At 38.5% G+C, this 14716-nt stretch overlaps 1 protein-coding gene across 3 annotated transcripts in view; it reads left to right on the top strand.

The window, feature by feature from the left end:
- ppp3r1a (protein phosphatase 3, regulatory subunit B, alpha a) overlaps positions 1-14085 on the top strand; it is a 36819-nt gene extending 22734 nt beyond the window's left edge. For 2 of the 3 annotated variants that reach the window (XM_034682143.1, XM_034682144.1), the window contains 4 exons: positions 6398-6574; positions 7929-8027; positions 9828-10012; positions 11782-14085. In XM_034682143.1, coding sequence (XP_034538034.1) covers positions 6398-6574; positions 7929-8027; positions 9828-10012; positions 11782-11829 — 509 coding nt within the window. In that variant the 3' untranslated portion in view covers positions 11830-14085. The remainder of the gene's footprint in view (positions 1-6397; positions 6575-7928; positions 8028-9827; positions 10013-11781) is intronic. The other variant, XM_034682145.1, reaches the window with a different exon arrangement.
- Positions 14086-14716: the final 631 nt, after the last annotated feature.

Raw genomic sequence — 14716 nt, 5'->3', positions numbered from 1 at the left:
GGCTAACATTGTGGCATATCAGTAATAATTGTGAGCTGTGAGCACTCACAAGCCGTTGACATGCATATGATTAATGCATGTGTTTTCTTGTTTCTACCTCATCAACAACTGTTTTAGTGTTCCTCCTTGTTTCCTGTCTGTGTCTGTTTGTGTGGGCAACTTTGGGGGGCTAACAGATTCCAGTTGCCTAGTAACACAGTTGAGGGTGCATACAGTGTTTATAAAAGTGTGTGTGGATGTGTGTGTGTTGTGCTCTGCTGCGGTGGAGTATATGAGATTATCATAATCATCTCACAGTTACACTGGGTCTCCCTCAGAGAAACTCATTAGCATAGCGGTGTGAGGAGCCTCTATGACTGTGCAGTCCTCTCACTAAACTGCTCCTTTCACGTATGAACATTTCTGGATGTTCTTCTCTTGGAGGTTACATAAAATTAAATACACAGTTCCAAATCTATTATCCTACCTTATTTTTGTGTTATAGCAAAACACAGTTCTTTTTGATTCTACCAAAACCCATCTTCTTCTCTTCGAAAAATATTTTTGCTGAATAATCTTGCACTGTATTCAAAAACCCTCTTTACTAAATGTGACTATAGGTTTCACAGTGATTGATTATATCTTGATGGAAAACCTGCAGCTCCTCTGTGCCTCCATCTATATTCTAACTAGCACCAGGGGACACAGGTGTGCATTTGAGTGTCGGTTTGCAGTGTCGCCCACTTCATTGCAGCTGTCTGTGCTGCCAAAGGCTCAAACAGAAAGGCCATGGCCAGACGCTGAGGTTAAAAACACATTTGTCTCTACCTCCTCTGCGAGAATTGTAATCAGCAAGCACAGAGTCTGTTTTGCAGGTTCTTTTTGAGAGCTTTCATACCAAATGAGTATCTATTATTTAGGTTTTTTAATGTAAAAACAAGAGAGATGCCCATGAACCTGCCAAAACCAGTCCTGTCAAATGCTTCATGTGCACTAACTCACCTACTCTGCAACAACAATCCTTAAAACAATAAAAGAATGATTAAAAAAAGAAGAGTGCAGTCTCTCCCTGGCTCCCATATTTGTGCCCAACACTTTTCAATCAAGCACAGACATTTCAGGAACACAGCTGCCTTGTATTGCAGCAACACTTTGTTCCTTTAAAAAAAAAAAAAAAAGAATTCTGTTCCTCCACTTGTAAACACACCGTCCTGGCTACTGTCTTATTATCATCATTATTATTGTTGGACAATTTTTGGTACCTGTCATTGCACAGCATTTTGAGATTTTGGCTGCCACTAAAAGAGGGTGGCAGTTTGATCGAGTTTAAGCTCATTGTTCTGCTTTTCACTAGAAGGACTTTGCATAAGAGCTTGACATGAATTAAACCAAAGAGCCTCAGGGGTTTACTCTATAATCTATAAATAAGCCACATCTGGAAAAGACTTCTTTGTGACTTTTATTTTGTTGCCTTATTTTTGTCTAAGATACTAATGGACTTTTGACTTGTTGGTTGAAACATAAGGGCGTCTCAGAAAGCGGTTGATCTTGTGAACATCAATAAAACATTTACCAAGTCATTTGGCAGCTCCTGACAGCAAGATTGGATCTAACCAGCAGTGATCAGATGTTTCCAGCATAGTGTCTGTATCAAAGTTTGTTACTTGTTTTAAATGTAGGAGAGAATTTTCTTCTCTACTATAGCTTGTTTTCTGACCTGACTTGTGAAGCAAAAATAAGTCAAGTGGCGGGTTATAAGACTCAACTCAACTTTATTTATATAGCACCTTTCATACATAAAAACATGCAGCAGACCAAAGTGCTTCACAGAATAACAGAGACAGAAAACAACAGCAATGGTAAAATTATAAAAGGCATGATTATAAATAAACTACTTAAAAATAAAACAAAATCAATACAGTAAAGTTAATAAAATAAGTAATAGTGGAAAGAAAAGTTAAAAATAAGGTAGCATTAACACGATCAGATGAGTACAAGAAATAAATAATTAAATAAGATAAATAAATGTTAAAGCAATGGTTAAAATAATAATGGTTAAAATAATAATACAAATAATAAAAAATAATAATGTAGTCAAGGGCTAAAAATAAATGACTCCAAATTAAAAGCTAGATTAAAAAGGTAAGTCTTAAATTTGCTTTTAAAAATACGCAGAGAGCTCGCCTTTAATGTCCAGAGGCAGAGAGTTCCACAACTTGGGGTCATAAAAACAGAAAGCTCTCTGGCCGGCGCTTGTGTGAGACACATGAGGAACATTTAAAAGGGAAGCATTCGAGGACCTCAGTGATCGGGTTGGAACATAGAATGATAGGAGATCAGTGGTGTATGGAGGAGCAAGGCTGTTAAGAGCTTTAAAAACAAGTAAAATAACTTTAAAATCAATTCTAAAAGAAACTGGGAGCCATTGCAGAGTTTTAAGAAGAGGGGTTATGTGTTCAGTTTTATTTTTCCTTGTTAAAACTTTTGGACAAGCTGCAGTTTTCTGATAGATTTTTTGGGCAAACCAGTAAAAAGATAGACATCAGCTATTTAGAGGAGCGCTCTACTTAAAGGGCTGCACAAAATGATGTGTGTTCGCGCTTCTGGGGTGAGCTGCTCCCTCAGTTATTCTGTGTTATTGGTTTTGCACCTGCGTGCAGAATGTTGGGTGTGTGTTTCTCAAGGAAGTATTTCAGTTTCCGTAATCACACTTAACCCACAGAGACTTAGCTGACTTTACCCACAGAGTACTTTAGTTTAAGAGCTTTGATTTAAAAGAGGTCCCATTGTGCACTTCAATCTGTATGCTGATAATCTGTAGCACTGAAGCCCCTCTTACAGCCGATACAGCAGTGAGCCCAGCTGGTGCTGTGTGCCGTGAACAGGAAACAGGCGGTTGCTGATAAGGAAGTGTTTTGTGTCAGAGGACAGCCGGGTGCTTGGCTCTGATAACTCGCACCTTGTGGACACAGGAACCCTGCGGCATGTATCAGATTTTGGGTCAGCAGATTCATGATGTATCAGGAGTTGTCAGGAACATAGATACAAATGTGTAAACCAGCAAAACAATCTGCTGTACCTGCAAAAAAAAACAAACTTGAAATGAGATAGAGCATAACAAACATGCATCGTCTACTGAAGTGCTGTGTTTGGTCCTGATGCACAGGGGGAAAAATGCTTATTAATCAACAAGCTTTGCAGATTATGCATCACAAATTACATTTACTAGATGCAGCACAGGGACACACAGCTATCAAGTCACTGATATTAATGCTGAAGATGATTAAGAGAATAATCCATCAAGGAACATGACCGAGAATTACACCTGAATTCTAAATATTGCTGGGACAGTGTGCTGCAGTCATGTAAGGATAAGCGATTAAAATGATCTTTTAACATCACCCATAATCCTGTGTTTCTACAGTTGAATAGTAAACGTACTGTTTAAAGCTCCTGTGAGAACGTCTTGGCCAGTTACAACATTCTCAAATGAATGCCACATCTTTTATGTGACTTACAAAATCAAACAAGACCAATAAGTTCTACATTAGACTATTAAATGCTTTCAACTGCTGCAAAGGGATAGGCCTCAGATGAAGCTAGTTACAGAAGGCCGCCAAAACAGATTTTGTTTACATTTTCCAAAGTGAAAATTCATCAATCAATCAATCAAGCTTTATTTATATAGCACCTTTCATACAAATCAAATGCAACCCAAAGTGCTTTACAGCGATTTGAAAAACAAGAAAGAAGCAAACATAAAAAAAATGGCAAGACATTTTAGGGGAAAATGATAATAATTATTATGATAATAATAAAAATAATAATAATACAAATTAAAAATACATATAACATGAAATAAAATTGAGAGTAATGCACACCAAAAATAAAACATGTGTAATTAAAATAAGTTAAAGCATCAAAATTAAAAATACAAACAGTTAATTTAAATAGATTTAAAAAGGGTAAGGATAAGAGTTGAAAATAAAATTAAGGCTAAAAATATCAATGAAACTGAGTAGATACATAAAAATAAATAAATGAATGAACAAATACATAGAAATAGAATAAGATAACAGTTAACATTACTAAAATAATAAAGCAACATTTAAATCAATATTATAGTAAAAGGTAAGTTATAGAATTGTTAAACCCAACATAAAAGCCTGGGGGGGGGGTTGAGGAACCAGAACCGCTTGCTTCGAGGACTATGGCTTCTGTACATGGGGTGCATGTCTTAACCACTTTGTAAAATGTCTTATGTTTATTAAAACAATCCACCCAATGCAAATGTAATCAGTTTACTATCATGGAAGTCTAACAATCTGCAAAAGAAACACATAGGTACACTGGAAAGAAATATATTAGACCACATTTCTGTTTTCTGATTGACCAGATAGCTCCCAGTGTTATCTTTACTGAGTTTTATGACTTCTACAATACTTTAGGTGCATTTCGACCAAGAGTTCCGGGGTCTTTTAGCCCCCAGAACTACTTGCCCCGGAACTAAAAGATTCCTGGGCTCCCATTGTTGTCTGCGTTTCGACCGCGGGCTGAAGTCCCAGGTAGATTGTGCAAATCAGGCCTGTGATGTATGGAGAAAAGAAATTATATTAAATAATACTTTGAAATCTTAATAAAAAACTAAACTAGTATGCATTCCCAGGAACTCCCTCTGTGTTTCAACAACTGTGTTATCTCCACAAACATCGTTACAATCAACCGAAAGTCCCAGGACCTTTGAAAAGTACTACCTCCCAAGCAGGGGCTTTTCAGGGGGGAGATTATCTACCCCTGAACTAAATTTAGACCCTGGTTCCTCCTGTCAAAACGCACGTAGTTCAGGGGTAAAGTCCTTAGTTCCGGGGTAAAGTTTCTGCGGTCGAAAAACGCCTATATTCTTCTATTCTATGAATCCATTGTCAACTAAAGGGGTTACTGAGTTCAAAACATGAAGTTCATACTGTATGTTTACTGCATTGTCCCTGTTGCACTCAATGCCCCTTGTTACTTGTATGACTCCTTCAGTCTAATAAAACTCAGATTGTCATCATTAACATCTGTCAGCTTTAATAGAAGAGATTTTTTGTTTTGTTTTTCAGTTTTCCAGATGAGCATTACATCATTACTGTTTTCTGAGGCAAAGACAAATACAGTAACGTTGGTGTCAAGTGGACCACAGCACATTATAGAGGCATACTGCTCTTTACTTGCAGAGTTCCTTCATTGTGACTAACTCAAGAGTCTGCTGCCTGGGTTGTGTTTGGATCAACGTTCAACCTGTCTTTCTTACTTTCTCTTTCTCTTTGAAGTTGAACAGTATTTCTGAATGTGAAACCCCAAACACAGCCTACACCCACCTTTATCTTTGTCTCTTCACATCATATTCTGAGTATGCTGCTGCATAGTTTGACAAACTGTAAAGTCTTTAATGTTTTGCTAACACTGTCAGCAATCTTTTTCCACCGTGGCCACTCAAATGGTAAATTTATGATGCAAATTATGATTGCTCTGTCTTATCACCTGAACCTGCTGTCCTCAAAGAGGTCAGCCAACCTGACCCAAACTGGGATGAACTGAAATCTGAGTCTCATAAATCTACGAGCCTTGTATTGAGATTAATAGATAGCCCGTGTCAGTTAGGACCCCAGATTAAACCAAAGCAAAGTGGTAGTGTGTGGTTGGCCAATGGAATCATGTGACCATGTGTGAATGAGCTTATATAGTAATTAACAACTGGCTCTGTTATTGCTTTGAGGATTACTCCTCATCATTGTTCAGTACAGCAGGCAGGGAGATATAGGCCTGTTTGTTATGGCAGGGGAACGAAAGATCCAGACTACTTCTTATAAAAAAACTCCAGCCGGAAACAAAAACTGTAAGTTTAAACAAAGTTCTTTATATCTACACCTTTCCTCTCTGTTCTGTACCTACTTTTTGCAGTCTTTTCTTGCTTTTTAAGTCGTTGCACTCATTTCTGCTCTCTCTGGAACAATATGCTGATTGTAGTTCTACAGCTTGGAGCAATCAGCTAAGTTTTGTGGAGCTCAAAAGTATTGTCCTTGACCTAATTGCGACTATTAGCTTCCAAAATGTGTTGCTGCTTTCCATGCAGATGGTAGTGAGGATATTTAAGTAACTTTCTTGCTTCTTCATCTATGCTTGAGAATGTTGCTGCAGGTAAAAAAGAGTGTCATGGGTCACTATAAGTCTAAATTCCCTTCCTCCTCTAGCTGATCTGAGGAGACTTTTAGGGCTTTACAATCCAAGCCACCTTAGACTTAATCATTTGTTTCCTTTCAGTTTTGATGATCCAGGAGATGCTTAAAAAAACTTCAGCTGATTGTCCACAAAAAAAAGATCAATTCCTCATTTCCTCCTTCTCTCCCTCTCCCCCTCATTTTTTGTCTTTGTCCAGTCGATGCTGATGAGATTAAGAGGCTAGGGAAGAGGTTTAAGAAACTCGACCTAGATAACTCCGGCTCTCTCAGCGTGGAAGAGTTTATGTCCCTGCCGGAACTGCAACAGAACCCGCTGGTGCAGAGGGTTATCGACATATTTGACACAGACGGGAATGGAGAGGTGGACTTTAAAGGTAAGCAGCAAACTCTGCTGATGTGATGTGAGTCCATTGGCTCTTAACAGCTTAACTGTGTTTTATGTCCGTCTTTGAGCTGCTTGTAGAAACATTGTACAGAATTGTTTTAACGGGTGTCAACTCTGAATATCTTTCTCAAAACTGCCTCAGTGTTTGGATAATTGAGTGTCACATACACCGTTTAGTTGACAGAGCCTAAAAGTCATTTCATTTTGTCTTGTTTCTGGCTAAAACGAGGCCTCTTTGATCAGTATGGTTGGATTTTTTGGGGGATTTGATTAAAATTCAATTTCCGTACTCATTTTAATTGGGTGTACTTTTCTGAAAACAGGATGCATTGAACTAATGATTGGCACCACTACTACCCATGCAAGAATGCCAAACTCAGAACTCCGTATACGACTATACATGCAGATCTGTGAAATTGGAGCTACCAAGTTCAGGAGTCAATGAATTACATTATCAATAGTAATGAAAACAGCTGTTCAATGTAAAGCCTTTCTGAATTTGGAGCTTTAGCTAAAGAAATAAAACTGTTACTTCATATTATAAACTGTATATTTAACAGAAGTGTTGATATTATTGAGCCATGACCACAAGAAGACTTCAAGGTAACTGTCATGTTTACTCCTGAGCCAATAGAAACTCTACCAGAAAGAGAATTAACAACAAGGGAGTTTTTAAAAAAGACCAGTTTTGTGAATATGAGTATTCTTATTTACCACTATGTAAATCCGCAGCGTGAAAGAGTCCTCACACAAGTGCTCAACAGGTATCATCAGAATTGGGGTCGACCAGGACAAGAACTTAGCCCACCATTGACACCATAGCAAACAGAGCACTGACTGTACCATTTACAAACACTTGATTTTGAATTAATAGTTCTATTTACATGCAGAGGTTGTTTGTACTTTAATGCAGGCAAACGTTCATTCATTTTTTGGGGAGATGTCAGAAACAAGTGTTGTACTTGAGCTTTGATTTTGCATGTTGTAGTGACTGTGACGAATACAAACTCAACTCCTACTGTGCTGATTGTATTTAAATCCTCAGCTTTTTTATAGATTAGAGATTTGATACGTAAACTGCTGATGTGTTCTAATTCTGATAATTAACCTATTAAAATTAAAAACTAATTTATTTCATTGTTTACGGTGTTTCACTTTCACACTTCACAATTATCCTCTGTATCTTGATCCCTATTTTTAAAGTCCTGCTAATCGACTGAGCTTCCTCACAATTGCACTACAGTCTCAAGCAGGCTTGTCTGTTTTTAATGTGTGATATATCCTTGTACATGATCAGTTCTAAAACCCACAGAATGATTCTTCTTCTCCTCCTCCTCTCCCAGAATTCATTGAGGGAGTCTCGCAGTTCAGCGTCAAGGGGGACAAAGAACAGAAGCTTCGATGTGAGTCTAGCTCTTCTTCAAAACCCCACGTGGCTAAAGGTAGCGCGACTGTGTGGCTCATTCTGCTGCTGTGGGACTGAAACCTGCCGGGTCTTTGTCCCCTGTGTGTCCCCTGTGCTGTTTGTGTCCTGTGCTGTTTGTGTCACCATACTGCTACAAGAAAAAAACTCTCCTGGGCTATAAAGTGTAAATGATGAGCTGTGTACAGAGTTAATCAAAGGCTAGTAAACCAAAGACAATCTATGAGACATGACATTTTTCCTTCTCTGTTTATGAACATGTAGATGTTCACATAACTATAACATCACAATCAGGTTGTTTTATTTTTTTAAGAGATTTCAATCATTACAAAATGAGAACCTTTCCTCTTTTCATTTCCTACTTCCTTCTTGGTTGTTCTCTTCCTTTACCGTTTGGTTATAGTTACACCTAAAAAAATTTCAAATCCTGCTGCTAAGTTTTGACTATTCCCATTAAGAGGGAACTATAACACTTCTATTCAAGCCTCTCTTTACTGGTTTCTAGTCACCTTTAGGACTGAGCTTAACGTTATGCTGTTTGTTTTTTGTAGTTGTGACCAGGGGCATGTCCAGAACTTTTTGACTGGGCTGGCCCAACTGAAGCTCTCACATAGGCAGGGGTGGCCAGTGCATTTAGGAATAAATAACATTTACCCTTTCTGTATTCACAACCTACTTTCATTAAAGTATTAAACAGTTGTTACATTTCTTTTGACTTAAAAAAAAAAACATGACAAAGTGGCATAAATCTTCTAAGCTTAATTCTTTGAGGACTTACAAAATATGTTTTTTCAAAGTCACATTTGAGGGCACTAATAAAGAAATCTACTGTCAGCCTTTTAACTCATCCAAAATTATAGATTGTAAAAGAAACCCCACCTCTGACAAGGCAAATAGCCAATCATAGGCTGTTTTCGAAATGGCCTGCTACATACTACCTACTAATGTAGTAGGCAGTAGGTATTGCCTACTATATACTGCGTTTGAATTTAGCATGTAGTATGACTGTTCTGTTCGATCTGTGTTGCAGTACACTGGGCCAGACGTCACTGAATTTCCGGTTTTGAAAAGCAGAAGTAAAAAACAGCGAAGCTGATAGCGAACATTTTTCTTTAGCATCCACTTATGATTTAAAAAGTTAGGAAGTGGTTTATATGGAATTTAATAATATTCACAGCACCTAAAAACTGAGTTCCCCGTCAAAAAAAGAAGAGAAAAGAAAAAGCGGAACAAGCGTTGTGCATTGTGGGAAACGGTACTCGAGGCAGACTGGTCCGACGCATACTGTGAAATTTTCTCGAATCAGTACGACATCTGAGGAGTTTTGGCATACTGCAGATTTTGCTCTTGTTCACTTACTGCATATAATCAGTACGTACTGCTGGTATAGTAGGTGGTTTTCGAAAAACAGCCATAGTTTAGGATTTTGGGGTGACCCCTGGGGTGGCCAATTGGATTTTAAGGGTAGCCAGTGCCACCCTTGGCCACCCCTCTGGAAACGCCACTGGTTGTGACCCCTCTGACATTACAAACCTCTTACTAAAACAAGATTCAGACTCTTCCGATCATCTGAAATCAACTTTTGTCTACATTTGAATAGTTTTCATTCATTGATTGAGATGCCCCTCCTCAGATTCCATCTGCTATCTTATCTCTAGAAGAAGGCAATCAATGGAAAGATAGATAAGGGCTTTTGTTTTGAGTGTACCTGAGGTCATATTTCCAAACATAAAGGAGTTCTCACTGTGAAGCTGTTAAACTGACTGATTCTCCCGGCTTTTGTTTCTTCCATTTCTCTTGCCGACACCCTGCACCACAGTCGCTTTCAGGATCTACGACATGGATAAAGACGGGTACATCTCAAACGGCGAACTCTTCCAGGTGTTGAAGATGATGGTGGGCAATAACCTGAAGGACACACAGCTCCAGCAGATCGTGGACAAGACCATTATAAACGCAGACAAGGACGGCGACGGCAGGATATCCTTCGAAGAGTTTTGTGCAGTAAGTCGGATTCCTCCTGGGGTGTTAGAGGGGGGCGGGTGGAGACATTTATGCTGATGCAGCTTGTTGTAGTGAAAGCAAATGTAAAAAGGACAAAATAACTGGTCAAACAGCCTTTTTTTCTAAGGCTGGAGAGCAGTAGGTTTTACTTTCACACTGTCTGGTCTGCAAAAAATCAAAGATAGAACTTTGAGTTTATGTTGAGAATGATTCAACGTAAGTCTTTAAACCTAAGAGAAGTGTGAACACTAAATACGGAGAGTTAAATGGGATTTAAAAGCTCAGAGGTGCAGGTTTAGTGTTCAAACTAGCATGCAACAAACTTGTGAATGAGAAAGGAATAAAAAGATAAATTGCAGGGACAAACTCTGCTGTTTGAAACATTAATTGAACTGAGAAGATATGAAAAGAATCCATCTTCAAATCCTTTTTTAAGGGGTTTAGGATTTAGCTGGAGTGACATGGATTTCAATCCATGAACGATGGATCTTAGGACAAGAACCAGCCAAAAGATCAGCTGAGTGAAGCAGCTGCATCTATGGGTGAAGGATGAGTTACTGATGTAGTAATGATAGTTCCGGATACAGGACGAGGAGACTCTTCTGCATGTCACAGAAAAATTAGAAATTAGATCAGCCCTCGGCCGTTTCCACAAATGATTGATGAATTATTACAGATTAACTCTTTGAAGTAGCTCTTAAAAGTCTTTTACTCGGGACTAAAGAGGAACGTTTTGCTAATACACCGCTGCAGTTCTGTTTTACTGATTTAACAGAATGTTCATGGCCTTGATACTCTCATTTTAGATCAAAGAGGCTCTTGTTGAAACGTTTTAGCCATACAACTTGTTTCTTGTTGGACCTCAGAGGAACCTACTCAGTTTCTGAAGATTAGCGTCACTCTGGTGGACACAAGACCCATATTTGATGCCTTGATCTAATAGGCTCTCATCCGTTTAGAGGTGTATTACCAGGATGGTGGAGTAGAATATTAGACCCTGATTTTAACAGGGTACAAACATTACAAAACATGGTAGGACACATTTATACACTTGTGAAGAGAGAGAAAGGTGAAGAGAGGGGGAAAAAAGGAGCCCAAAACAAAGCAAAAACAAGAAAGAATAAATTAAAATAAAATGAAATAAAACAAAACAAAACAAAAAGAAAAAAAAATTACTATTTGACTTTAACTGTCTGTTTCTGTTCAGCATCTGTATCTTCTGAGGCAAATTCTAAAGGACTCAAAAAGATGCATATCCATAGTCACATTTTGAAGTACAAACAAAGGAGAGCCACCAGTAGCCTGTTGCAACACACCCTGAATAGCTTCTGCATCTGACACAGCAAATAGCTGATCTTGGTTCAAGATTTTGTGTCGGCACCAGGGATGTCCAATAAGATTTCAAGGATGGGAGCATACCACCCCTCCAGGCTCAGCCCTGTAGTCAGAGAAAGGCTTCTTTTTATAGCAGACATAACACACAGGTGTAATCAATAACATCCATAACAACTGCATTCCTTTTAGATTAGTAGCTCCAGGGCGGTAATATTGTGCTTTGATTTACTGTCATGGCATACAGGGACACTTATTGGAACTAAGCCATCACCAGTGTTGTTGCTAACATGTTGATGATGGTTCAGAATGTGTACTGTAAAAAGGGGCATTATAGTGATAAACAATTTCAATGTTATACATCACACCTCTACTTTTTAATCCCTGCATCTGAATGTTAATAATCACCTGTACTCTCATCTTTCTTCATCTTCCAGGTGGTCGGAGGTCTCGATATACACAAAAAGATGGTGGTGGACGTGTGAGCGCACCTCTACTTGCTGTCTCACCCCCCCCCTTCCTCCTCAACACTTGCTTTCTCCACCATCTCTTTGAAGATCTGCTCAAGACGTCCAGCAAAACGCTCTCTGTGTAACTCAATGGAAGTATTCTCTCTTTCTCTCTCTCTCTGTCTCGCTGTGAAGCCACTTTTTCTTTATAAAACCACAGGCCTCGCAAAGCCAACCTTGAAGTGTTATTGAACTGTAAAACCTCTCAATAACCCGGTCGTAGCACTTGAAGAGACTGAAGGACATTATGTGTCATTCGCACGAGCATCTCTGATTGTGGATGAGAGGGGGGAAACAGTAGGGGAAAGAGGGCACAGTGAAGAGCCTGGTTGGCGTGTTCATATTTCATCTTCTTTTTTTTCTTCTTTTTTTTTTTGGTAATTGTTATTTTTGATATTTATTTTTTTGTTCTCGTCTTTTATAAAGAAGAAAATACAAGTATATCTTTGGTTGTCTCGTGATGGGAAGGGTATAGTATTTGAACACTTGACTTACAGTACAACTAGAAAGTAGGGTATGAAGTGCCAACCAGAACATATCCAGAAACCAGTCCGAGTTATTACCTATCATCACCGCTGTCGATCATTGTGACATTTCCTACTGCAAATGAAATTTCAGATTTGCTGACATTTTGTCCTCCGTTTTAGCTTCCACACACCATGTTTTGGATTACACCCGTGAATGCTTTGCTAACTCTTAGCAAAAATACTCATGATTTTTTTTTGATACGGTTGCTAGTTTGATTCATACTTAAGAATGTGTTTATATCGTTTGAGATAATCCTTGTTTTTCCTGTCATGAAATTATAGGTAGATTATTAAATGCCAAGAAAATGTCTTTCCGAAATAATCTGTGGCTGCAAACTTCTACATGGTTTACTCTTGATGAAGCATTTTTTTGCATTTCAGCGTACATCCAAAAAACAATCTGTAATGCAAAGAACAGCTCTGCACTCCAATGATTTATGAAAGACAGTGGGGTCATTTCAAGACTTTGGTTGATTTTCAGGAGAGGCTGGAAGGACCTGGCTAAAAACAGAGTAATAGTATGAGAGTGAATAATGGTGAGATTATACACCGTTTGTGCTAGTGTATAGCATTTAAGAGACTTATCTGCAGGCAGCGTTTTTTAACTAATATGTGTATATTAGGTAATCAATTTGTGTTCATCCTCTCTAACAGCGAGAGGAGAAGGCTTTGCCTCTGCTTCACATGAGCCCTTCTGAATACTTACCTTTTTCAGTACAGTGCAGGACGGGTCAGTTTCTTCGGCCTGACACGAACACTTAAAATCTTAACGTTGGCGTGATCAGAGTGCAATGGAATAGAATGTATATTGTAGTTTGTTTATATTTGAAAGTGTACATTTCAAAAGTTGGCTTCTTCTCCCACTTTTTTTCTGTCAGATTCACCTCACTTCTCCCTCTCGCACCAACTGAAACCATCAGGGAGAAAAACATAAATTCAACTAAATTTGAACAACTAAGGGAAACATGCTTCCGTCTATACACAGCATCGGGAAAGCAGCTTTGGGTTTTGCTTTGGAGGTTAACTGCTGGTTTGAACAGAAGTTTTCAGTCAGAGACATGACTGGAGTGCTCTGTCGACCCTTAATCCCAAAGCTCTGCACGGCTTTGGCCTCCCTGTGCTTGCATGACATGGAAATATATTTTTTTGTTGTGCATGTAGATCAACTTTTTGAAATAATCCTCTTGTTTACACATGGATGGTGATGTTAATATATTTAAGAATTTAATGGTATACAATATGGATGTTGCCAAATTTTGGTAAATGTACACATATTATGAGAGGTAATCCAAATGAACTGAACTACATGTAACTTTTTTGTATTTACCCGGGTCAGCCAGATGCTTCTATTCCAGTAAAAGTTGCATATCTGATCCTGTCTCAAACTGCCACACACTGTACTCTGCTTAAATGGGAAATTTTGATGTTTTTTTTTTTCTTTCTTTTGTATATAAGTATTTGTTAAATGCAATTCTGGCTCTCTGTTCTCTGTATAGTTCAGACCACGCTTTAGTTTGTAAGTGCTTCTTTTCTCTGAGGGACTTGGGTTCATTTTAGTTTGTGTGGGGATATCTGAAAGATTTAAGTTTGAAAACCTTTTTTTTTCTTTTCTGCATGCTGCATCTTATGCTGTGGGACTGTTGGAAACTTGATACTGTATGAAAATTAAATAAACTTTAAATAAACTTTGAACTGTTGAAAGTAATGAATTTTCTCTTAGTTCTCTTCTGGGTGTAGGGGAGAATGGGGTTGGTTGTCACACGGGTTGGTAGGTACACTCAGTATATCTCTCCACCAGAGGGCACTGTCTCTCAAATTGGGGTATGGACATTTCCAGAATTAGGATCAGAGCTCACCTACATGGTCTTCTCTGGAGTAGGACAGCTGAACTTGAGGTGAGAGGACTTTTTGTGTTTTTCATGTCAAATTGTAAATATTCAGCTCCTCAGTATTTTTCTTCTAGGCTTTTAACAAAACAAGTGTTACCCTTAGTGTGAGGGAAAAGCAATAGTTTCGATTTTTATTAGCTAGCTAAGTAGTTGTTAGATGGTTGTTAGCCTTGATGCTAGCAAAAAATTCCAGTTGGGGTTGGTCGTCACATTCTCTTTGGGGCTGGTTGTCACATGTAACAACCAACCTCTATGTTGGCAAAATCATGCATGGTGAAATGAGTTGGAGTGCGCAGACCCTACATTTACCATCACTGTAACTCAGACAGTGACTGCATGTAGCCTAGTTGAGTAGACCATTATTGTTAGGTCTATTTGTTTCGTTCTTTATGTTGTTATATAGGCTGGCCTAAAGATGTGTTTCCTGTTCATGTTCCTTGTTCATTT

This window comes from Notolabrus celidotus, chromosome 4, assembly GCF_009762535.1.
Source record: "Notolabrus celidotus isolate fNotCel1 chromosome 4, fNotCel1.pri, whole genome shotgun sequence".
NCBI lineage: Eukaryota > Metazoa > Chordata > Actinopteri > Labriformes > Labridae > Notolabrus > Notolabrus celidotus.
The sequence above is the reverse complement of the archived record's forward strand: the minus strand, read 5'-3'. Positions and strand labels throughout refer to the sequence as shown.